At 37.4% G+C, this 25,164-nt stretch overlaps 1 protein-coding gene across 4 annotated transcripts in view; it reads right to left on the bottom strand.

Annotated features, from left to right (window-relative positions):
* The window catches only part of MYO3A (myosin IIIA), a 119,966-nt gene that overhangs the window by 86,487 nt on the left and 8,315 nt on the right, over positions 1–25,164 (bottom strand). For all 4 annotated transcript variants that reach the window (XM_025895441.1, XM_018075901.2, XM_025895440.2 and 1 more), the window contains exons 2-5: positions 24,799–24,981; positions 20,065–20,199; positions 1,327–1,431; positions 476–575 (exon numbers count right to left, since the gene is read on the bottom strand). In XM_025895441.1, the coding sequence (XP_025751226.1) occupies positions 476–575; positions 1,327–1,431; positions 20,065–20,199; positions 24,799–24,966 (508 nt within the window). In that variant the 5' untranslated portion in view covers positions 24,967–24,981. The remainder of the gene's footprint in view (positions 1–475; positions 576–1,326; positions 1,432–20,064; positions 20,200–24,798; positions 24,982–25,164) is intronic.

The raw sequence follows: 25,164 nt of genomic DNA, 5'->3' as shown, positions 1-25,164 counted from the left end.
CTTCAACTATCTCTTGTTTGAAATCAAACTAATGAAATACATGCATCTGAGTATATGTATTTAAATAAGTTCTAAGTGTTCTCTTATACAACATGAAGCTTTTTCCTATCAGCTCCTAATTTCAATGAGTCCCATTGCATGGTCCTGGAGGAACTAAACATCAACCTCATTTGGAATCCTATTAACTCACTTTGCCACCTCACTTACAGTGAGCCCCAAAGCACTGGGCACTTACCACTACCATATTATAATTTCTATTTGTTAGCCATACTACTGAAACAGCATTACTAGAATTATTAACATGTCTATCAGGTTAAAAAAAGGAACTTTGGTTATCCAAGTGATTTTTAATGAAGAACTCAAAACCTCAACAAAAAATTAACATAGTTAATCTTTTCTGGTTTGTTTACTCTATTTTATTTTCCATACTTCAGATGTAAAACATTGTTTATATATATAAGTAAAGATAACATACCAAAATCTACAAGCTTGACTCCTCCTTCAGTGGTCAAAAGGATATTATTTCCCTTAATATCACGGTGGATAGTTTTGTTTTCATGCAAATGCTGAAGTCCCTGGATGGTGAGATGTAAACATGAACCTTTTAATAACAGCTCTGTCCTCTGTAATACATTTGCAGAAACAATAAAGTGGCAGAAAACTATGAAAAAAATTAAAACATTTTTTAATGCAAAACCACAGAGATGTCATTCTTACTGGAAAACTATTCGGCACACCACAGGGAATAGATATTTTTTTAATTGATCCACTTTATGTCAAATAGAAATTTTAAGATGAAAGCAAAAAAATAGCACTATAAACCTACATTATACCTTTAGAGGATAAAGAAAGCTGCTAAAGCCTAAATTTCATTGGAGAAAGTAAAGTTTCAGTTACAAGAAAATGATAAATAAAGACACCTGATCTTGATGAGCAAAAAAAATTCTTGCAGTGGTGTTTGAATTCACTAGATATGTGGATATTTTACTACAAAAATACTTTGGATCCAGACACAAGAAGTTGGACAGTATTTTAATTATGTTTCTGCTACTTCTCAAAAGAAAAGCAATTTTGATGCTTAACTGTATTTACTAAGAAAACTGATCAATAGTCAGAAATGGTTCATTCTCTTAATAATGAAAAAAACAGATTAACTGTTCTTTACCTTGCCTGCTCAAAAAGAACCACCTGAATTACACATCACCTTGATTTCAATAAACACTGCTATAGCAGAAGACAGTGATCTATATTAGGGGGGACTATCTTCATCCATTTAAGGAAAAAAATATGAGCTGAATGTTGACTTTCACTGAAAGCTTATCTTACCATCAGAGCTTCACGTAAAATGTAAGCAATTATAAGTTCATTCATCCTTTCACCTCTCTTCAGAAATCCTTTCACAAGATCAGTCACGGATCCACCATTGCACAGCTACAAAACATCAAGGAAATACAGAAAGGAATTAGAGAGTGTTGGAGTAGCCACCTGGTTTTCAGTAGTTTTTGTATCTGCAGCCAAATGATCTCCTAGTAAACTGGCAATCCACAAATTTGTCCTTAACGTCTACCATTTATACAAACAACATACACAGCAACTTTTGCCAATTCTTGTTTGCTACTTTCTATATTTAATTCTTCGTGTCCAAACGCAAGTGCAGCAGTCTATCTCTTTTTTTTCCTGCATACATGATTGCTTTTCACTGAGACAGAAACAGCTTACAGTGCAATAAATTTTTTGTGAAGGCATGTTTTGTGGGGCACACTAATTGCTTCTGATATTCATCATGTGCATCTCACCAGTAATGCAGATTATTACAGCATCAATTCTCAGGTACAAAAGCTACATACAACACAAAATGGATTTAAGGTATCAGAATGCAGGCAGCAGAGAAATGTCCCTGCCAAGGGGAAAGATGCCCTTTTTGCCCAGCAGCACTTAACTCCTAGTGTAGAAAGATGTGATACACAAGGGATGGGCATCACAGAAGATGATGAAGCACTGTGGAAAGAAAGGTCTCATCTCCCACTGAAACAAAGTGTGCCATTGGTGTAAGACTACAGCTCTTGTAGCATCAACCCTATCAGCTTCTTGTTCCAGATGCAGAGCCACAAACTACTCGGGACAATCCTCTCTCCTGTCTAAGGTCCACCTAGACTCCTGCAAACTCTCATCCTGTCCTGTACATGTGGGAAAAACAGGTCTGGCCTTGCTCTCTGAAAAGGATAGTGAGTGCACATTGCCAGCTGATTAGTTTAGACCTGCAGTACTTTGTATGTTCATTTTTATCATTTAAAATTTTTCCACAGAAAGAAGCAACAATGAAACTTTAGTGACTACCTCTATAGCTGTTACATGCCTGCAAAGATGGAATTGGTACTTAAGCCCTTAAACTATCCATAATGCACCTGACAATACTCATTGATTGAAGAGCCATTGCCTATGTAAAGGCATAGCTGTTTCTGATAAAACAGTAAAACATATTGTAAGTTTTATACTGTATCATCCAGTAGATTTTCACATGAAACTAAATACCCATGTAAGACACTTTAAAAATGCAGCACAAAACAGTAATTCCTTTTCACTGCTTTTGAAGTATATTTAAATTGGGGCATAATTTATCCATAAAACCTTTCAACTGCAGAATTCCAGACATCAGAATCTTTTGTATATTTTTAATATGTTCTTCTATGCCTCTACATTTTTTTCTGTAATTACAAAAAGACTCGCACCTTACAGTATAAAGCATTTTATATCCCTTTGTACCCAAACATAACAATAATTCTCTGATTACCTTTGGAACCCCTGAGTTGCACTGAACTGGCACCACATGAATGCCTACACAAATACCATTCAATACATAACTCTTGCTGCAAGATGAGTTCCCTCATCAGGTCAGCCAGGGCTCTGGTCTGACAGATGCTGAGCTCTATGGCAACAATCTTGGAACTCATTTAACCTCACCCTTACCTAAGTGGGACAATGTGCATGCTTAGAGAGAGAAGAACTCGTATGCTTAAATGATGAGATTAAGGGCTTTGCTGGATAAGGATCAGATTCCCAAGCAGGATTTCATTTACTGTCATTAGCGATGCTGGTCTGCCTTCTCCACTGACTTTTTCAAGTTAGTTATTTTTTTACAATGACATTATCTTTTCAGGGTCTCTATTGCTTTAATTTTGCCACATTGCCAAAATATTTAATCAAACCAAATGGATTATAACAATTTTGGTTAATTTAATGCACTTTAATTCAAGGCACTGAAACTGTCTAACTAGTAACAAATCAACTGTGAATTAAATTACACATATGATATTCTTCAAATAATTTTTCTTCATTATCTAATATTTAAGTTTTGCTTCTTACAGATGGATCCTCTTTTTTTCTTTACAGAACTGGATGCCTATTAGCCTTTCTGTTCAAGGTAAAAAAAACAACATAGAAAGAACTATATTCTCTTTGTAGGCAGATGAAGGGAGAAACTGTATCTCAGAAACCACCTTTTTTAATGTTTAGGCAGTAAAGCCAATACTGAATTTATTTGCCTCGGTCAGCATTGTTAATTTTTACGTTCTTAAACATGTTGCTTTAACTAATTTTTCTACTACTCTCATAATATATAAATCCCTATTATGAGATAAATATCTGCATTATGAGATAACGGTTATCTAAAATATCAGGTAATGTAAGATACTAAAACTCTGATTATTTTAAACCGAACCAAAACTGAAGCTGGTATGTAAAAGGTCAGCTAAACAGGTCTTGAAATAAAGAACCCAGAAGTCAGCCATATCACTGTGGAAATCCTCCACCAATTCCCAAGGCAGAGTGGCTGCTTAGACAGAGTTCAGCTGAAGATGTCATAGACATACTTTCTTGCATACACACAGGGCAACTTTTCCTATTTCTGTGTTAAAGAGTTGTACTTTTACTTATATCAGACAATTAGTACTTTTCTGAGACCACCAGTATACGAGGAAGAGAGAAAAAAAGGCTAGGTATTAGAATGCAAGCAGCTATAAGGAGGAAAAGGGATTATTGGAATACAACCACAATTAGAAAAGGAGATTATGGCAGACACTGTATGTGCGTGCTCTACGCTGTGTGGGTGAGAGGGGGGAACGATGACGACAAGGATGACACAGGCTAGTATTAACCTTGTTCTATTTTTATCTTCATGGGTAAAATGTTGTATCTGGTCCAATTTCCTACTTCTACTGTCTATTTTTTGCAGGTGAAGCTGCCACATGTCCCTATAACCATGCACATAATTGAAGCTGAAACGGTGATTCTTTCTCCTGACTCAGGGTATCAAATAGCATGTGTATTCAATGGAAATGTATCACAAACACCTCAAAAAGTCCCTCTCATAATGAGTCAGGCTCTTCTCTTCCCTCTCAAAAGAAGAAGCTACAGAAAGTTACAATACTGCAGTGCTGGACCACGCTTGCTTGGGAATCTGAATAGAGGGGGAGATAAATTGCTATTGGGAATGTTGACTAGGATCCAGCCCATGACGTAGAAACTTAAAGGAATAAAAAAACCTAAATAATTAAAAAAATCACATTACCTTAACTTATACAATCCTTTAATGAGAGATTATGGGATAAACATTATTTAGCAGTACTGTCAGACTGAAAGTTTCTTTGGGTATTGTTAAATATTGCAGCTTATAATTACGATCTCTGCTGCTTCTTAGTAGCATGCTGCCCACGTTAAAAAAACTGTGTAGCCTCTTACCAAAATTACTGTGTTTGAGTTAAGCTACCTGTAATGCTTGGATCCCAAGAAATCATGAAGGCAGAGATAACTTTTAAAAAAGATCTTCCTAGTTTTCAATGAGCATCTAGAGAAGGGAGATGCTGATAGCTATTATTTTGTTGCAAGGATTGTGAACTCACATGACCAAATAACTAATTAGTCTGTGTCATTACTCCGCATCATTTGGTAAAGTCTCCTCAGAATGCCGTGATAAAGGGCACTATAAGCAGAGACCAACAAATGAACAGAGAACTCAGGACACAGACATACAGGAGAAGCTACATGTCTATCTGAGCTCTGCTACAGGGCGGCTTCTTACTCTAAAGATCAAAGTAACTCACCAAATCAAATGACCTTTCACCTGTCGTGAGACAGGGGCTCTTCTGGAAGGAGAGAGTAATAATTCTATTTCTCTCTCCCACACTAAAAAACCCTCACACATTCACACACATTCTCTATTGCATACACAGATGCATTTCTTGTGGCTTGTATCAGATAGAAACCCTCTTTTAAGTTTTGAATATACTTAATTTAATGGGACAGATTCTTATGATGTCCAGCCTATCAGACACAGGAAGGGAAGATAACAGTGATCCTCCCACAAGGCAGCTATTTAGAAATGTCATCTTGATTAACTTTGTACATGATCACATGTCACTTCTTCTATTGTTCTCTTGTGATTTACAGGTATTTTCTTTACCAGCAGTATTTTCTGTGCCTGCACTAACAGAATGCAAAGATTACCTGCAACAACAAGCAACTAAAAGGAGGGTAAACTGAACCCTTGAGGCTACCTAAGAGGGGGTGGAGAAGACAGAGACATCTTCCCAGTGGAAGACAGCAAAGGATGAGACGCAACAATTCCCAACTGCAAGATAGTAGATTCCTATTGGACATAAAGGAAAAAAATTCCCACTGAGTTAAGCACTGCAACAGATCACACAGTAAGTCTGTGTAATGTCCAGCCTTGGAGATACTCAAACTTGAATTGAAAAGGCAAATCTGTAACATTGCAATTAATAATCTTTGAGCAGGGGGCTGGACCAAATAACTTCCAAAGGTCCCTTCCATGATGTACTTCTATATGATTCAGAATACTTGAATTTTAAAATATTCAGTTCCTAGTTTGGATATTCAGATAGAAGAAAGAGTGGCAAAGAACTAAGGAAATATTGCATGCCTAAACCAATGGAAAGAGTAATTTTGCAGAAGGCTTGATCCATGTAAAAACCTCCCTTAGAGAGCTATAGCTCTGATGGCCATACATAGCTGTATCAAAACAGGTGATTAAGACTCTTCTACAGTAGTAGTAAAGGGCTCCTCCCTTATGATTTTCTGGCACTCAAAAAGGCAAAGATTCATACTGGGATGACATGCAGTCCTCCACCCACCCATCTGCCACAACCCTGTGCTACTTTAACTGAGCTATTAGTATGCTAACTTCAGGGAAAAAAAATAAAATTATCCTAACACATGAAATGTCAGTTAAAATTGCTATCACATCACAATCATGCTGGTGTTCTTTTTAGGTCTTAGTCACTCTTCATCTGACCCAGCTGATACATTTCTCCTCTTCAGCTCTTCTTGATTCTGATGCCCATTCAGTATGAGCTTCCCTTTCAAGAAAACTCTCAATTGCGCTTTTGTTGGGGCCATTACAGCCTTTAATCATCCAGCTGCTCTGGACTTATACATCTGTACTAAGCTGTCAGGTAATGTTTGCTTGCATCCTGCAGTTGTTAAGGTACTTTCATCTTCAGCAGCTTGAATGCAAAGAGTGGCTCAATTACAATTACTTCCTTCCCTATCTTTACAGGCTGCACAGACATAAATGACTGGGCAACACATCACATATGCACAACTTATGGCATGCATCAATCATACTTATGAAAAAGTTCAACATTGCTTTAATGTTATCACACATAAGAATGCTAAAACCATGTCAGACACTAATCTCTAATTTTTTTCTTGTTCTTAGAATAGATCAATAATCTGACCTGTTCCCCTAAGCATGCAGTGCAGCAGCACTGACAGTCTCTGAGCTGACTGTACCTTCCTTGTACTACTGACTGCTGTAAGAACAGAAGATTCTTATTTGCTGCTGTTTCATCATCATAAAACTACAGAAGCAGAGGAGTAAAAGGGACCTCAAGAAATTACTTAGTCCACTGCATATGTAATGTATAGAGACCTGGTACTTTCAGACATGTTAGATATTTGTCTAACTCGCTCCTAAAAGTCTTCCACTGAGGGAGATTCCAATCTTTCTAAGTAGCCTGTTTCTGTGTTTCATTAGCCTGATAGAGCATTTTTCCTACTATCTAACCTGAATATTTTTGCTTCCAACAAAATTGCATTATTTTTGCCCTCCCCTCCAGTAGTATCTGATAACAAATTACCATAATTTTCTCTTTAACATCATCTCTGTCAGACTACTGTCACGATAAATCATTTTTCCTCCTTTTTTTTTAGGCTGTACAAACTTAGTTGATGTAATATTTTGAAATAAGCCACGTTTTCTCAATTTAGATTGCCTCCAATTTGCTACTGACATTTGTGACATGTTTTGCCCCCAGATTCCAGAGATAATTCCTTTGGAAGTCTTGTCTTCACTGGGAAAAGCTGAACAGAACAATCTCCACTTTGCAGAGAATCTCTTTCTGTATAACCACAGCATGGTCAGGTATGCCCCATTTATTCTTCCTACAGATAGCAGTACTTTGTATGAATCACCTTTCTGTGATTCAAAAAAATTCCTCTGGTATTCACAACTGTGAATCTGATGCTATTCTCTAATGTGCCTGTAATTAAACTAGGTGTCCACTTCAACTTTTTTGTGGACATTTTCATTACTCAAGTTACTACTAAGGATACAGACCAAAAGCAAATGCCCACCTTGAGATTCTCCCAGCCCAAAAGTAAACTAAGTCCAGTTTTATGAGAAAGAGGTTATTCGCTTTATTGTTTATGTGAAATTTCTGTATTTCCACATTTTCCTCTAAGAATGTCACATGGGACCATATAAAATCCTTACAAAAGACACATCTCATCTATTGCTTTCCCCTTGTTACAGCAGTTATCCTGTTAAACAAAGAGATTTTATTAATACTATTTGTTCTGACCCAGTCCAAATCAACCACTTATCATGTTACTGGGTTCTGGGTATTTCTACAATGGTTTCTATTAAATTGTTGTGAGTATCAAAGTCAAGCAGATTGGTCTGTATTTCCCTAGGTCATTATTTTTCCTCACTTTGTAAAGACATACACTAAATATTCTTGTATCTCATTTCTCTAGTAACCTTTTCTTTACCACTCTCCACATTAGCCCCTCAGAGGTTATCCGTAAATGCCTTAGCTGAGCATTTTTGTTTCTCCTCTTTGAAGGCGTTCTGAAATATTAAAAGAAGTAGACTCTGATGCATTCTCGCCTCTTACTGCACTTCTATTTTTTTCTCTGCATCAGCTAATTTGATATTGTGTTTTTAATGTCTTTCAATAACTGCCAGCTATCCTGGCACTTTTCCTTCATTTTTACATTATTTTTCCTAAATACAGGTACCTACCAGAACCCCAAGCCAGGTAAAGCATACTCTCCTAACCTATTATCCTTACCCTGCTGCTCCATCATCCTTTCTATTCTCAGGAAAGGGAACGCAATGATTCTGGGGCTTTTTCACTCAAATTTCTTTCCATTTTCAACTTTTCAAAAGAGATCTTCTCTGTTAGAACAGAATCTACCTGATATAGCCATTTCCAGAGTCACTTTCTTTGCCTTCTGTCTCCAAGAAAGAACTCCATAGACTGACCATCTCTCAGGATCAGCTGTGACCATATTAACTCCTATTCTCTGCCTACAGTGTGATGTATCTTCACAACTATTACTGCCAGAGAGCACATTCAATTGGGAGCACCTAAGACCTACCACAAATACTTCAAGGTCCTTGTAAAGACTTACAGGGAACTCAATTATTTTCTTCAATGGGTCAAATGCTTTAATATGCAGCTCCTGTCCACACAGCGTGGTTTTAATTTCATCTCAAATGGCAGAAAGATGTGCACTGTGGTTCCTATTTTTCCTAACAACTGGACAAGACAATCCATAACCATAAGAAACCATAGCAATGTTCCATGCTTTTAGGTAAAGTTGATTGCTTTCAATTCAGCGTGAACAAAATGTATCACTGAAACAGATATCATTCCTGAGTTATTTAGCTTCAGTGATGACAAACCATGTGGTATTTATGATTTTGCTCTCTTGTATCATCTAGCACCTCCAGGGCTGTGTTAGTCAGAGCCTCACGGGTGTTTATTTGTTGCTTCTGACTTCTCCCCTTTCAGTTTGGCTTTTAACTTCCCATTTTCTTTGCCACGCACAAGCACTGACAAGACAGACAGCCAGAGGAAAAGTTTGCCTGTTTCATCTTATGCAATGCCAGCCTTCATGGACTCCTATCTTTCTCAGTCAGAATAAACATATCCCCACCTCACATCGTGGCCAAAATGGAAAAGCCACAACTCTGCCATTATTGCCTTTTTCTAAATTTCTTTTTTCAAACTCAGCATAATTGAATGAAGCTACCAAGGCTTTACATACACAAGAACAAAGAGAACTAATCCCTCAAAGAAGGATTTTTTCTGTTCTAAAAAATTTGTAATATTGTTTTGTCTCTAGTAGAATGAAAAAAAGCAAGTAGGTGACGGTGCTGTTAAAAAGGTTTACTGGGCATAGCACAACTGAATTCCCCTGCTAGCTCATCCTGAAGTAAACTTCATATTGCACCACCCCATAATTCACGTTCTTTATGTTATAATAGATTTACCTCCCCATGAAGTTGCTAATGAAGAAATTAATGTATCGCCTGCCCACATCTCCTCCTCAAAAGGTTATATAGCTGAAGTGGTACCAAGCCATGACTTCAAATAGTGCTCTGTAAAGCAACTGAGATCTAGACATATTTAAAACAGAAATTCTAAAGGAGCTTCAACTATAGCTTCATGGCCTGGCAACACCAGAACACAGCTTTAATTTTTTAAAAATCAAATAAATGGAAGGATCCTTTTGGAAAATCGAAGCTAACCTACATACAAAACTTTAAGGTGCTGGTCAGTAAAGAGCCTAGGACTCTTGGAGCAAATGCAAGAGGCAGCTTACCAAGACAGAACATTTTGATAGGGAAAACTTAGTTGCAATTCATTGCTTTATTATACACAAGGAGCAGTGGTAAACATAACATTTAGAGATCAGAAACATTCACTCAGGTAGTGAGAAAAACCAGGGCCTAAGTTTGGGATCAATAATACCAACAGAAGTATTTCTACTGACTGCTGCAAACTTAGCTGAGGCTCTAGAAAACACAGAATCTCATAAGTAAATAGGGCAGTCTGTGGTAACAGCAAGCACCTCACAGCTTTTTTTGCCTGCTCAGAACCTCATTGCTTTTGTTCTGTCTTCACCAATTAAGAAACATTTCAAAGCACCTTCCTCTTTTGTAGCACCATTTCTCTGTGATTCAGGGTTCAGACAGTAATTCCAAGTACTACCGTGTCCACAATACACATAATTCATTTTATGTGTGTGTTTCTACATGAAGACAATAATTTAGTATAAATCACTGTAATTTAAATTACTGCAATAGAAATCTTCCCTATCGAGTTTAAAAGCATGACTGTGGAAGTGCAAATCCAAACAATGGGGCTTGTCTAAAGGCTGGTTTTACAAAAGGAGTGAAGCTGAAACACACTCATCCAAAAGGCAGTTCCTCTCCTTGCAGGAGCATGCAGGACTTGTCAGCCTAACTGACAAGTTAGCTTAACTCTAGGACATGCCTGCTTTTCTCTGGTGACTACAAAAGGAGCTACAGACTCTGTCATGGGGCCCTAATGAGCAAGAAGGACATTTTTAAAGATAATTTTATAAGAACCAAAATGATGCTAAACTCAAAAGCCTCTTTTTTTTTCTTTTCTTTTTTCCCCCCTTCTTTTAATAAACTACTGGAATGATTAACTCAGAGGACTAGATCAGATAGAATTGAAATTCAAGTGTTTTGTAAATCTCTCTCTGCTCACTGTGTCTGTGCAAGGCAGTTCTATACTTCCAGGGTTTGGTATCAGCAAAGTCAGCACCTTTCTGAACTGCAACGAATGCCGACATTCTTTCTGGAGCCCAGGAAACTTTTCATCACCACTGACACCTGGCTGTCTCCTTTCTGCACATCCCAGCTCCTTGTTCCTTACTATAGTACTCATCTCCCAAAGTCTGCAGCCTCCAGCCCCTTCTGCCCAATGGAGAATGAGATCCCTCTTCCTACTGCTGTAGTGCCTTCAGTCACTCCCTTTTATAAAGAGACCCAACATGTAAACTGAGCAAATCCAGCAAAACTACATTGTCTATCACACTTGAATTAAAGTGTTTAATCCTCAAGTGTCTGAAGCAAAAAGCAACAAGTCTTAGCCCACGCACTCTTATGTTGACTGATGCTATTCCTCACAAAAGCTAAAGGACGTTTGGTTATCTCGGATTTAACCCAAACCTATGCAAATGTGGGCTTTGGTGGTTTGTTTTATTTTGTTTTTAAATAACCTCACTTTTTAGTAAAACTGTGATAAAAAGTAAAACGTACAGAAAGCAAAATGATGTTAAATATTAGAATGTGAAAGGCAAAGTATTCACATGCTATTTAATTACATAGCGGAATGGCAAAACTCAGGATATTTCTTCTCGACTTCTGCTTTACCGCATGGTGGCAAAAATCATTAGAGGTTATTCAGAACCAGCTTTTTGTATGTAAGTATTCTCCAGCAAGGTGGGCCATAACATATGCTCACCAGTTGTTTAAAAAATGTGAACTGTGCAAACCACAATGTAATATGAAATACTCCTCATGCAGAGAAATTATGAGTGTTTAGTAAAACTTTGAATCATCAAATGATAGTTGTAGTCACACATCTCTGGTCTTGAGAAAATAGGATATGATTCAAGTATGAAAAATTGTTGTAATTGGGAAGCAAAGAGGGATACTTTAGAAATGGAGAAATCAAGACTGATTCAGACACGTAATGGATCAAAATATTCAGTGTTGGTCTGAATGGAGCAATTATAACCATACACATTACTGAAAAATGACCCATGTTGAGAAATATGCAAAAGCAATTTTCAATTGTTTAATTTTTCTTCTATATATGTCAATTGGAAATACCTAATAATTTTTAGGCAAATTACAGCTTTCCTCCCCCCACCCTCACCCCGACATAAAACCCAAATAGACTAGTTATTTTCCACTATGTTAGTGGAATTTGGATTTTTCCACTCCTGCTAAAACTATCACAGCAACAAGAACAACTCTAGTTTTCATACTTCTACTCATTCCTTACAGAATCATAGAATATCCTAACTAGGATCACTGAGTCCAACTCCTGGCCCTGCAAAGGACAACGCCAAGACTCACACTGTGTGCCTGAGCATCTTGTCCAAATGCTTCTTGATGTACAACAACAGTATTATTTTTTTTAATACAAAATCTTCAGTCAAATTGAATTCAACAATTGAAGTCCCAACAGCTGCAATGACATGAATTTGTTCACTAAATTTTAGATGTACTAGTCTGCATGATCAGGAACTCCTCAGGCTGTGTGCCTTCTTTGCAGGCTGCAGATATTTTCAGCCAAACGTCTTTGCTCAAGAACAAGCATTAGCTGCCTTGAAACACTGACTGCAGCTCCTCTCTCCCTCTTCCACGCCCAGAGAGGTGTCATGAAGAGTGACACCACCATTAGATGAGAAAGGAAAGAGATCAAGCTAATGGAGAGAAAACTGCTTTACTGCCAGCCATCAGGACTCAGACATGGTGCTGGAAATCTCAGCAAGAGACGAGGGGAGAACTACCCACCTTGCTCTAAGCTTTGCTTTTTTGTGCCCAGTCTGCTTTGGTAGGCTTGAGGTTTTTTTGTTTGGTTTTTGGGTTTTGTTTGGGTTTTTTTGTTTGGTTGGGGTTTTTTTGGGGAGGGGGGGAGGGAGCAGGGTGGTATTTGTTTTTCCTGGAGTTTCTTGTCTCTCTTCATATTTTACATCACCCAGACTCACAGCTCTCAAACAGTTGAAGCCTCATTCAATTAAGCTACGCAACAGCAGTAAAATATTTTAGCCTTTTTTTTTTCCAAAAACAAAAGGAAAATAACAATACCTGGATCTTTGGACAGTGGTTGCTCCTTTTTTGTAGAAACCACACTGCAACCTAGAATTGCACTATTAGCATCTCAATTCCACAGCAGAAAAAAATCTCCCTTCCTCAAGGCAACTGGACATGCTGAGACTGGTTTAGATAAATATACTCCATAGATTGGACATTATATAACAAAGCAGAGGATTTTGCTTTTGTTGTTTAAAAAGAAGGATGCACTTTAGTGAGTTTCACCATTTATTAGAATTACATGCAATGTTGAAAAGGCAACATCATCGGAAATTCTTCCGCATATAGTAGGTCAGTGAAGGATCCAAGACTACTAAGCCACACAAGATTTGGGCATTAATTATACTCATTATTCTCTGACACATATGTAAATTGTGCTGTCACTGTTCATTTATGAATCTGTGAGGAAAATTTATACATATTTCATGAATTCTAAGGCTCTCCTTGTGACCACAGTTAGATTTGCAAACATCTGGAAGTATCTAATTTGCTAAACTTCTCTCTCCAAAGAGCAGATACAACAGTGCAACAGCACAGCAGATTCGCTCCAGGCCAGATGCAGCAGTGCACATGTATTGTTCAGCATTCTTAATTTTACCCAGGATTTAATGCAACACCTTCTTCTTTTGGCCTTGGTGAGTACTTATCCCTAACCAACCATCTCTGAACATGCCATTATTCCCTTGAACCCACACACTGGCTGCCCCTTCTCAATCACATCAAACATATGCTAGTTGCTTTTACTCTCAAGACCCACAGCAGTCCTAATACCATTTCTTATGCAGCAAGAGACCTACTTCTAATCCTGATCAGCTCACAGGGCTGGCATCCATTACTGTACCTGTAGGCAAAACATGTTTTCCTCTCTGCTTTGAAGGAGCAGCCAAAAAAACCCAGAAAACTGTAGCACTATCCTACTTCAATTCCTCCTTAATAACACTCTTGTACTACAATGCTGACAAATGCTAGCAGCTGCCTGAGATCACAGCTGACTTCTGTTACCCCTTTAGTTCCCCTTTTCCAAAGCCATTTGCTCTACTGCTTAAACCTTCGATGAAAGCTCTCTGTTATGAAGGGTCACTTTTAGCATTGGAAAGGAGTGAGTAATTGATACTCTCCACATTGTGCTGGGCTCTCCATCTCAAAGTAAATTCAAGAATGGTAGTTCTTCTAAAGGATCTCCACAAACCCAGAAAGGAGTTTTATCAGGGGATCTCAGCTTGTTACACACTCATTATATTTAAGTGACTCACCAGATGAATGCAACAGCCCTTGTAATTGGCCACTGAGTAGGAACTACACTGGTGGGCTATTCTGTGCCTGTAACACAGCAACAGTCTGTTAGGTTCTCTCTTGGTTTTTACCCTATTACAAGCATTTTGGCATCCTAGATGCACAAGCTTCCCCAGGCCAGGCAAGCCACTAGCAGTAAACTAGTAGCAATGGACCGACACTGCCCTGGTATAACAGGCTGGCAGTTTGATATACTGGCACTTTTTTCCTTTTTTTCCGTATGGGGCTACCTTTACAATTACCCATAGGAGTTACTATGTCCTTACTCTGATTAACTATGGGTTTGTATTTTGTCTATGCAGAAAGAGTAGCAGGTGAACTGATGCACTGCAGTTTTCTGTATTCTAGTTTAATTCAAACTCCTGAGAGCTTCTATTTACTGGGTTTAAGACTTTTTCTTTCTGAAAAAGAAAAAAGGTATCACAAATAGAAGCAGCCCAAGGACTTAAAAGAGAATTTAGATATTTGTACATTTAAAATTTCTTCTCTTAGTGTTAAATTTAAAAGATCAAAGGTAAGTAACAAATTTGAATCACTCCAGGCAAATTTTAAGTTAGTAAACATAGCTGCCAAGTGAATCACAATAATTCATCATGATAATATTTCTGTAATTCTTTTGAGTTATCAGTGTCTGGTTAGCAGGTTCAGTTAACACAAAGAAACATCCAGAAGATGAAACTCAAAGTATACCACTTTGCCTGCAATAATGCACAATTATTAAGTTATCAATTTATTTAACGATTTTTTCCATGTTAAAAGGTTGAGGGAAAAGGAAAGGTTAAAATGGCACCTCTTCAGAGAAGCAGGTTCCAAGCATAAGCTACTCTACACTTGCACATGATTTCTCTGACAAAGATTACACTAGATCAAGAAATGGTTCTACATGAGAACAAAGATGAATCAGGTTGACTCAATCTGAATTGTGCATAACCAGGACCTGCAGACTGCACTAGCTACTGAAACATTTGTGAAGGTACTTTCTAACAACAGAGCTGGTCAGAAAATAGAGCCTGCAGTCCACTGGAAACTGTAACATATTCCTCCTTCTCATATGAACAGGATTCTAAATTTCTTCACACTGAAAAATAATTAGATTTGGAAATGTTTACATAATGTTGAAAACATTATATTCTATTATGTGGAATATTATATAAACAGAAATTAATATATTATAGATACAAAAATTAAACTTGCATGCTCTAAGAGGAGACTGTATAGCATGGCAGTATCATCATCACATTCAGTGCGTCCATAAGTGGATACTAAATGGAATAGTCTGGGACATCCATAATACAGCATTCATGGTTGCTGGAAAGCATTAAGGAAATGGACTGCAAAAACTGGACAACTAAACATCTTCTAGTGCTACCACAGGAGACAGAACGTTGTGCTACATGGACCATTGGTCTAACTCAGCAGGGCATTGCAAATGTTCTTGAAATGTTCACACTACAGGAAGAAAAACACCTGGAAAGAATATTTTGTCAGTCTTCTTGATATTCAGTAGTGAAAGGAATCTATTTGTGTTACACTTCTTGGCAATTCCCTCTACCTCTCCAGAAATGAGAGGTTGCTACAAAATGCTTTGGTATTACAAAGCAAATATTACTGTATTTTTGGGTGGAAAGTCTCTCCTTACAAAATTTTTTCCCTACCAAGGTAATTTTTAACTAATTAAATAATAATAAAAAAAGTTGCTCTAAAAATAATGCATGTTTCCTCTATTTCTTATAAAAATATATCGAGAACAATAAAATATACTACTTTAATTATGTGACTCATAAACCCAAATTCATCTCAAATATGGCATGCATAACTGTGTGTCTCTTGAAAATGGACCAAGATGCTTCTTAAAGTTCTACCTGATCTGTGTAGGAAACAAACTATGGAAATATGTTGCATTATGACTCTGGCTTCTGGCTTACAGTAGCAAGTAAAAGCTGTGTAACACCTACCACTTTTCTTGCTGGGGTATTTTCAGCCTTCACTCTTTCTTGACTAGGTTGTTCTTTGCAACAAATCTCAGGCAACAGCTGTACCACTTGTTCTCTCCACTTGCCCTCAACCTACGTGCTCACCTGTGGGGCCTGATATGATTTACCTCTCTGTTTCATCTTCCATCATTTAATTTCCAACTCTCAGACATTTTCCCTTCTGAACTAACATCCAGAGCAGAAAGAAATGGGCTATAGCACACTCTGCCTTAGCTGTGTCATCATGCTGATGTCTGCTGACATGAAGCTGCTAAGCTGATTCATCTCAAGCATAATACTCATGGGATTTCTTTTAAACACAGTCTCAATGGGCCTGTTTCTTCTGCTTGCATCTCTGGATGCACGTGATGAAGCTTAATGCACCTGGTGGGAATCCTCCCTCCAGCAGTATTCTTTATTACAAACGTGATTAGAACAGCCCAAACAGGAACAGATGTTAAGTCTATCTGAGTGCAGCCTACAGAGATAAGGGCATTTCTGAACTGAGAGTCAAGAGTACTGTTCTTCTGTACAGATGTATTCCTGTTTCACTTTCATTCCCAAAGGTATTTTCCTTAAAAATATTGAACTGAGAAAGTTTGGTTCCTTTATTACCAAAAACAATGCTAATGACGCTAAAAGGTCTCACACTATTATTTCCTCTAGTTTTGAAGTAGTAGTTAAAACTCATATTCTATACTAATCTCAGATTTAAGTCCTTGCATGTGTTAAGATGAGGACAACATGGTAACTTTACAATTCTCCTACAAATACTGTTCTAGCATGTAACATGAAGTGTGTTATGCAAAAAGGTTGTTTATTTTCCTCAGTAATCATTATGCACATTTTCAACCAAGTAGAGCTACACTGAAAAGCTAAATCAAAGTATGAGGCTGGCTACTTATCTCTTGATACTTTATTTTATATATATATATGCATATATATATATAAAATCATTTCTTTTAAAAGAAAAAAAAAAACCTGAACAACAGCTCCTACTCTCTCAGAAGCATATTTCCAGCTCACAGAACAGCAACTTCAAAATGCTTAACAAGATCAGTTAGAAGCACATAACAATAGAGACAGAAACACAGCAAACAAAATTAAATTCAAATGCTCAGTAGAAAATGAGGAATTTCACTTAAAATTGGAAAAAAATATTTTCTATGAAGGCATGTGCTATTAGGCAATTATTTACTTGAGGAGATTCAGAAGAAATGTCACGTTTATCCAGGATTATTCTGTAGAAGATAATTTCCATCATTCTGAAGCAACTGGTTTTGGTTCTATAGACATAGTAATAACTGTCAGATGACCCACACCAATAGGTCAGCTCTAAATTCCATTTAGTTTCAGGTAACTATTTCTTGAATAGTTTCTTAAAGCAGTCATCTGCTTTAATCATTTCTAGTCAGAGGACAATATCTTCAGCCTGGACTGTGAATATCCACTGACATATGCCTCAGAACAAGAAGCACAATTTTAGTTAAAAAATTAGTTAAATTTAATTAAATTTTAGTTAAAAATGGAATGTCCAACTATCTCGTCCCAGAGACCACAGGTTCAACAGGTACCAAATCATGTAAGAACAGATTAATTTTGGGGAACAGAGATGGAAGGTGGGGTAGAATATTTCACACCAAGACTGCAGTAATTTCATTATAAACCCATCCAAGGTCTTTTCCAGTATTCAGAATAGGTAGTAACTTAAGAGGTATGACAACTTAATAATAATTCCAATATTGGGACTAAAACCTCTCAAGAACCCTTAACAGTATAATAGGGTAGTCTTTTTAGCTACTTGGTCCCTTTTGGCCTCCAAACTGTATCTCAGTCACTTACTTTAGCCTAGTTAAAACCTGATTAGCCTCTTTTCCCTAAAATCCAAATATGACCAAGTGCAATACAAAAGAGCTATCAACTTTACGAGGTATGTCAAAAATCACCACACTGTATATACTGAGAACGACATAAGAAATGAACAGTGCAATTCATATAACCAGTGCTGAAGATGGAATTAGGAGAAAAGAAACTTGGCAATAATCTTTCTTTCCAGGCTGGTTTGCCATTGATACAGGAGGTGAGGACTTTTTCCCCTAGGAAAAAAAATTGATAACACCTAAATATATGGATTTAAACACCCAAAAGAATAACTTTGTTGGTAAACTACAGTGGTGGTTCTAAATCCATTACTAAATGCTGAGTTTTGCCATGTATCAGAATCCATTCCTAGTGGAATTTGTGACACTTTCTCCAAAATCTCCTGCCCATGGATCCCATCACAGAACACGAAAAGGTGATGATAAAAAGATATACATTCTTATAAACTGCAGGACACCTTAACAGCTGCTGTGAAAAGCAGACAGACAACAGCCCTGTAAAGCTGAATGCAAGCTGAAAAGAAGGTGCCACTTCAACAGAGAAATCTGTTTCATGACAGTTTTCTTTCACATATACTATTATTAAAAGGAAAGCTTCACCAAAGTCAATATTGAAATTTATTTTTCTACTTATGCATATCTACAAATACACACACCAACTGAAATCCACTGCATTCATGGGTCTACATGTGCAGTGACAGAAAGTATCAAAGACTATTCCACACACTCTATACTAGCACTTTAATATGTACAGCTTGGCAGGAAAAGAGCAAATATAAAACATACTCCACATGTAGGCTTGTGTTTTTCACACTAAGAACACAATTTCATGTGAAATAGAATTTAAACTGTAAACACTTGACTGTTTCCTCACAGTCTGTTCCATCCTGGCTGTTCAGCATCCCTCCCTTACAGGCCAGAAGTTTCACAGATGGGAGTTTCAAATGCCCAGCAGATACAATGGAAGCTGGTTTTTCCAAGATGGTCACTGCACAAAGAGCTGACATCTTTTGATGTCAGTCTAACGTAATAATTTGTTATGATTTCCAATGCAAGCTATTTTAAAAAACATCTTCCAAGGGAACTCAGAAGATTTTGGAATAAATTTTTTTAGAACTGAAGCATTATTGATAGCTTGTTTCCAGGATTAGATACCACTGTATCATTGAGATTATTTGGCAGAAGATTTGTATTTAATTAGCTAACAAATCATAAAATACAACCAATTCTTCAATCTCAACTGTATCAAACGCTGATCAAATGACAGCAAAAGCTTTGATTGTTGTGAAAAGCTCACTATTCCTGTCAGAGATATTTCTCATTCCTCTGGGTACAAGAGGAAGTTTTTGCAGAACAGGCTGCGAATCTATGAAAACCATAATGATCAAGCTCTTTGCTCATAGATTAGTCAAAACCAAAGACTGAAACACACAAATTACAGGCCTTACCTTGCTCTGACTTCATTTGAGGAAATCCTGCTATTTTCAACAGCATTTGGGCAGTAGCCTGCTTTTATTGGCTTATTTATCAATTTGTGCATTTACTTGCACCAAAAAAAAGGAATTCAGTTAAATAATTTCTGTGCTTTCATTTAGGAAAAAAAACTCCATACTGTGTTCTTTAACTGTTATGTGTTAGTCATACTTAAAGAAATGCTACCAGAAGAAGATTCCCATGGCAAGCCTTTCACCAAAGAAAGATTTTAGGTAGCAAATCCTATGAGTCCCATTAGAATTTGTATCTTAATTCTGAAGGCACAGCACTATCCGTATAATATCAAAATAAGAATGCTGAACTCAGAGCACACCTTTAAAATCAGACCACTGAAAAGACTAAACAACAGCACATCACTTTACAAGTAACAACTCTAGAAAAAAACACTAAACAAATTACTTGCATCTCATTCATTGGGTTTATACTCAACATTGGAATGCCAACCGGAATAAAACTCTCATTTTTCTGTATTATTTACCTCAAGAACTAGCCAAAGCTGGTCTCCATTTTTCACATCTTTCTTATAGTACATGCCGTAGAATTTGACTACATTGGGATGATCAGAGAGAGCTTTCAAAATGTTGTACTCAGCTTCAATTTCTTCATCAATATCCTAGTGTCACAAATGAGAAATACATAGCAGTTAATAAATTAATAATGATAGCCATTTAAAAAAAACCCAACACATAGCATTTTCTGGCAATTAAATCTAGCTTGAAATGATACAAAGGAAAAAACAAACAGAACATGAATGAACCATTTAGAGGGCTACAAAGCTTGGTTCTGTTTATTCAGTACAAAACAGTAATCTTTTTTTTTAATTTTGTCTTTACCAATTTCAACTAAAAAACATAAAGGGTATGACAGAGCAGCTCTCAGGAGAATGGGGAAGGAGCAAGGGTCATGTGGACAACAAGCTGTCCAGGAGCCAGCAGTGTGCCCTTGTGACCAAGAAGGCAAATGACATCCTGGGTTGCATTACGAAGAGCATTGCCAACAGATCAAGGGAGGAGATCCTGTCCCTCTACTCAGCCCTGGTGAGGCCACATCTGGAGTGCTGTGTCCAGTTCTGGGCTTCTCAGTACAAGAGTGACATGGAGCTCCTGAAGCGGGTCCAGTAGAGGGTGACAAAGACGATTAAGAGACTGGAGCATCCCTTACAAGGAAAGGCTGAGGGAGCTGGGCCTGTTCAGCCTCGAGAAGAGATGACTGAGAAGGGACCTCATCAATATCTATAAGTATCTGAAGAGAGGGTGTCAAGAAGATGGAGTCAGATTCTTCTTGGTGGTGCCAAGCAATAGAATGAGGAGTAACAGGCAGAAACTGATGCACAGGAAGCTCCACCTGAACATGAGGAAGAACTTCTCTACTGTGGTGAGCCAAAGTGACTGAAAACTGGAACAATTTGCCCAGAGAGGTTGTGGAGTCTCCCTCACTGAAGATATTCAAGAACCACCTGGACACAATCCTGTGCAATGTGCTCTAGGATGACCTTACTTGGGGGGGGAGGTTGGACCAGATGACCCACAGTTGGTCCCTTCCAACCTTACCCATTCTGTGATTTCAAGGCAAAGACAGTGGAATCCTTAAGTAGGTAGATATGCAGATGCCTTGGGAAGTTACTTGTTACTGCATTAGTCTGCCAGCTAGAGATGGTGTAGTTGGAATTGCCTCTCTACCTCTCTGTGCACAAAGAACTGTGATTGCAGCCACAAATCTTACTCATTTACCATCCCACTTTCTAGAATTATCTGCAAGTTTTTTTCATTTTCTACTGTCATAGAAGCTGGTGACATCCATTATTTCTCTGAGGTTTCCTACAGAACTATAAGAATTGTGGCTTTTTGTCACTCTTTCCTTACAGACCTCAGGTTTCCTAGAGAGTGAGGGAAATCCATTTGGAGGTGAGAGATGAGGATGAGTTTTGCCAACACATGTGAAAAGCTTCATATCAAATATGGATGCCAGCAATGGAAGGCACTGGATGACTCCGGTAAACCCTTTTCAACTATGTGCTGGAGTTGCTCATTGAGGGACATGATTAGATGATATTTCAGTCCTGCCGAGAAAATACTCAATCCCTCCTGACCACAGGAGGCAGAATACCTGCAGTTGTTTTCCCTACTGGTTAGATCTCAAGAAATGTTAATATACTTGTTTCCAGATTTAAAATATTTTTAATACAATTTGCTATTTACAACTACACAAAAAGAAATGAAAAATCCATTTAGATGGGGGTTACCTTGTGAATTCCACTATCCATATGAGTGGATTTTGTATGGATGAAAAGCATCTACTCAGTGCCAAAAAACTGTCTCACCATTGCCAAATAGAAATGACCATGGCAGAGAAAGGGGACGCTTTGTTTTTCCAGTGAACGATGCTCCTCATTCTGTTCAACCCATCTGCCCCAAGAGGACTTTGCTCACTTGCTTCTTATACGTGTCTCTTCAACATCCAACTCAAGTTCCTCATACAAGCCCTTTGTCTTGAGACCAGCTTGACTGGTCTCCAAGAAATTTGTCACTCACCAGTATCTTCAGGAAACAGGCCATTAAGCTTTCATACTGAGACTACAAGAATAAGTTTTCTCACAAGGAAGGGTTTTAGCGATCTTGTTATTGAATTAACTGAAAAACGGCAGAAATTTTCATCTTTCAAAAAAAGGAAGTACTCATTTTAAGTTAATTCTTTTCCATAAGCACAACACAGAAAAAGAAATACAAGGAAGGAAGAAAGAACCAAGGTACTGAAGATGGCAGAGGACAGAAAGAGAAAGAGTGGAAGCAGGGATGAAGAGAAAAAACTCATCTGGTAAAAATAAAAGAAAGAAAAAAAGGAAAAAAATACAGTCAAAATCAAAGACACTAAACACAAAACATACAATATTTCTGACTGCCTTGGGGAAATAGAAAGAAAATTAGCCCACTGTCCTACTCTGATTTAATAGAGGTTTCTGTCTCCTGAGGGGTACTCAGAATTTATGAGACTTTCACAATTATAAGGAGAAACTACATGAATATTCATTCCATGCCAACTAAAAATAAAAATCTTCCTCTGTATTTTCTGAAGAAAGAAAACTTGAAATGTTTGGTTGAATTTAATATATTTACCTGCATTAAAGTATCTCTATTAGAAATGGTAGAGTGAATACTTTCATCCCATTTATAGGATAATCTGGCTAAGAGTTCTAAAGTACAATGGTATTTACTTATAGTCCTGAGGACAAGACTGAGAGTTTCTCAGTTCCATCTTCATATATTCTTATTTCAACACCTTCACTTTCCTGTTTCCGTTTCAAAAAGCTGAGCTGTTATTCAACAAAAAGAATCTGAGCTCTAAAGGATTAAATATGAAATGCTAATTTTAGTCTTATGTCCCCCATGATAATGCAGGTTCCCAGTTTAATTTGGAAATATCAGTTAAACCAAGTCCTATAAAACCACATTTCCTCTGCTTTGTTTCCAGTCCATCTCTCAAGTGGCACAATTCTGAAATCATCTTCAAAGAAAAAAAATGTAAAATGTAAAGAAAATACATAAAGTATCTTTTTCTTCATTGCAATGGCTCCCTCTGCAGCCGTTAATAATACTTTCAGTTTAAACAAAAATAACCTGTTTATTGCTTTCACCCTATTTCTAACATAGGATTGCCATTTTAGCAGTAAAATGGAGGTACAGCAGCTACTCCAGACATCCTGTGAACAGAAGGGAGAAAAGAATAGTATTCTTAGAACAAAAAGAGTAATACATTCAGTTAAAAGAGTCAAGTCTTGGGAGTGTGACGTTGACTGTATTACTTCCATTTTTTCATTAAAATAAGGAATCTGTTTTCATCAATTTTACTTTTGTCCTTCTTTAATTTCTTATTGCATCTTTATCCATTCTATTTCTTCCATTTTCTTTACATTCTATTCCTTTTTTTCCTTCTTAATCTATTTCTTTCCTCTAGCATCAGCCTTACTACCTCTTCTTTCTTCCCATCATCATCCTTTAATCTTTTCCTACAACCTCAAAAGTGTACACAACATTGAAATTTTCCCTGATTCCTTCAGTAATTCCTGCCATAGCCAGCTGTCACTTAAGAATCATTCCTGAACACTTGTGAAACACATGAAAGCAGAAGCATTTCCTGCTAAACAGGCGTTTAGCAAACACTAGTGGCAAGAAAGTCTTGCCTATTCATTGTAAGCACAAGGACCTTGTTTACAGAAAGCAACAGAGTCAGAAATAGTTTCCAATGCATCTGAATTCATCAAGATCCTTTTTGCTTGGCTACAAATTATGTTTACTCTGGGAGACATAGGTGGTATTGAATTGAGAGGAGCATCCTTTTGCTGCTTTGAAAGCATGCTGAAATAAAGAGGACATCAACAAAATACACAGCAAAGATAATGCAAGACACTATGTTTTCACCAACACATTTCATGGTCTTTCAGGCCATGGGAACATAATTGGACACTCCGCATGTTATGCAGAGGTAGACAGAGCCCTGTGCCACTCCAGAACTGCAGGGTTCCACATGGCATGACATGCTCTTCCCTTTCTGCCCAGAGGTCATGCAATTGAAGCACAAGCCTCACAATCCTATATTGGGAATGCAAAAGATGAACTCAAATGGGCCACTGAAACAGGAACAGCTGCTTGTGCATGTTTTGTGGGTTACCAGTCTTGAGAAAAATCCCAAGCCACATGCAGCACCACTGAAGTCAGTGGGGTATGTATGCCTTTACAAACCAGACTAATGTTCTTCCTTACCCTTTGGGCATTAATCTGCCACCCAACAAATGTCAGTTACTGAAAAAAAACCATATTCTACAACATAATAATTCCACCTCCCAGTCACCTGGTGCTTTGTGTGTAGGAGCTACTACCTTTGCATTCTTACAACAGTAAGAATAGAATAAGATAGGACTTCTAGTACTTAGAAGGAAAATAATCAGTTCTGCTTCTGAAAATAAGAGATAAACAAGGATAAACCAAAGTAAAAGTAACACAGTTTAGGTATACTTCTGACTTCTACCAATGCAACCACTTCAAAGATCGCTTATGATAAGAAAAATGCATTGATAGCTAGCCTGATACTTAGCAGGCTGAAGCAGTTTATTTCACTGTCACTTCTGATGTAAATGATCTACAAAGACAAAGAGAAAAAAAAGACTACATAAACTCACGAATAAATAAGCACAAACCAAATAATTTAAGTAGCTTACGTGAACAGGATCCAAAATTTTGACTGCTGCTTTGCTGCCATTTTTCTTATTTAACACCTTGAAAACTTTTCCATATGTTCCTTTGCCAATAGTCTCAATTATTTCCCAGGTATCTGAAGGATCAGGAAAGCTATCAAATATTATTGTTTTCCCAGTCAACGGAAGCATCTCAAATGATGGCTCCTAGGAAAAAGAGATCTCAATGTTCACTCAACAAATGGTTAATAGCAATTTGTTTCCTATGAATGTGAAGAGAAATACACATTCTAGTCTCAAACACTAGAAACGTTTTTGCATATAGTGTGCATGCACAGCAAGCATAATGAACAAGAACATAATACAGGTATATGCAGTCAAGATACTATT

The sequence above is a fragment of the Manacus vitellinus genome, unplaced genomic scaffold (genome assembly GCF_001715985.3).
Source record: "Manacus vitellinus isolate BGI_N305 unplaced genomic scaffold, ASM171598v3 scaffold_3_pilon, whole genome shotgun sequence".
In the NCBI taxonomy this organism is placed as follows: domain Eukaryota; kingdom Metazoa; phylum Chordata; class Aves; order Passeriformes; family Pipridae; genus Manacus; species Manacus vitellinus.
Note: the sequence above shows the minus strand (reverse complement) of the source record. Positions and strands in the feature narration are given on the sequence as shown.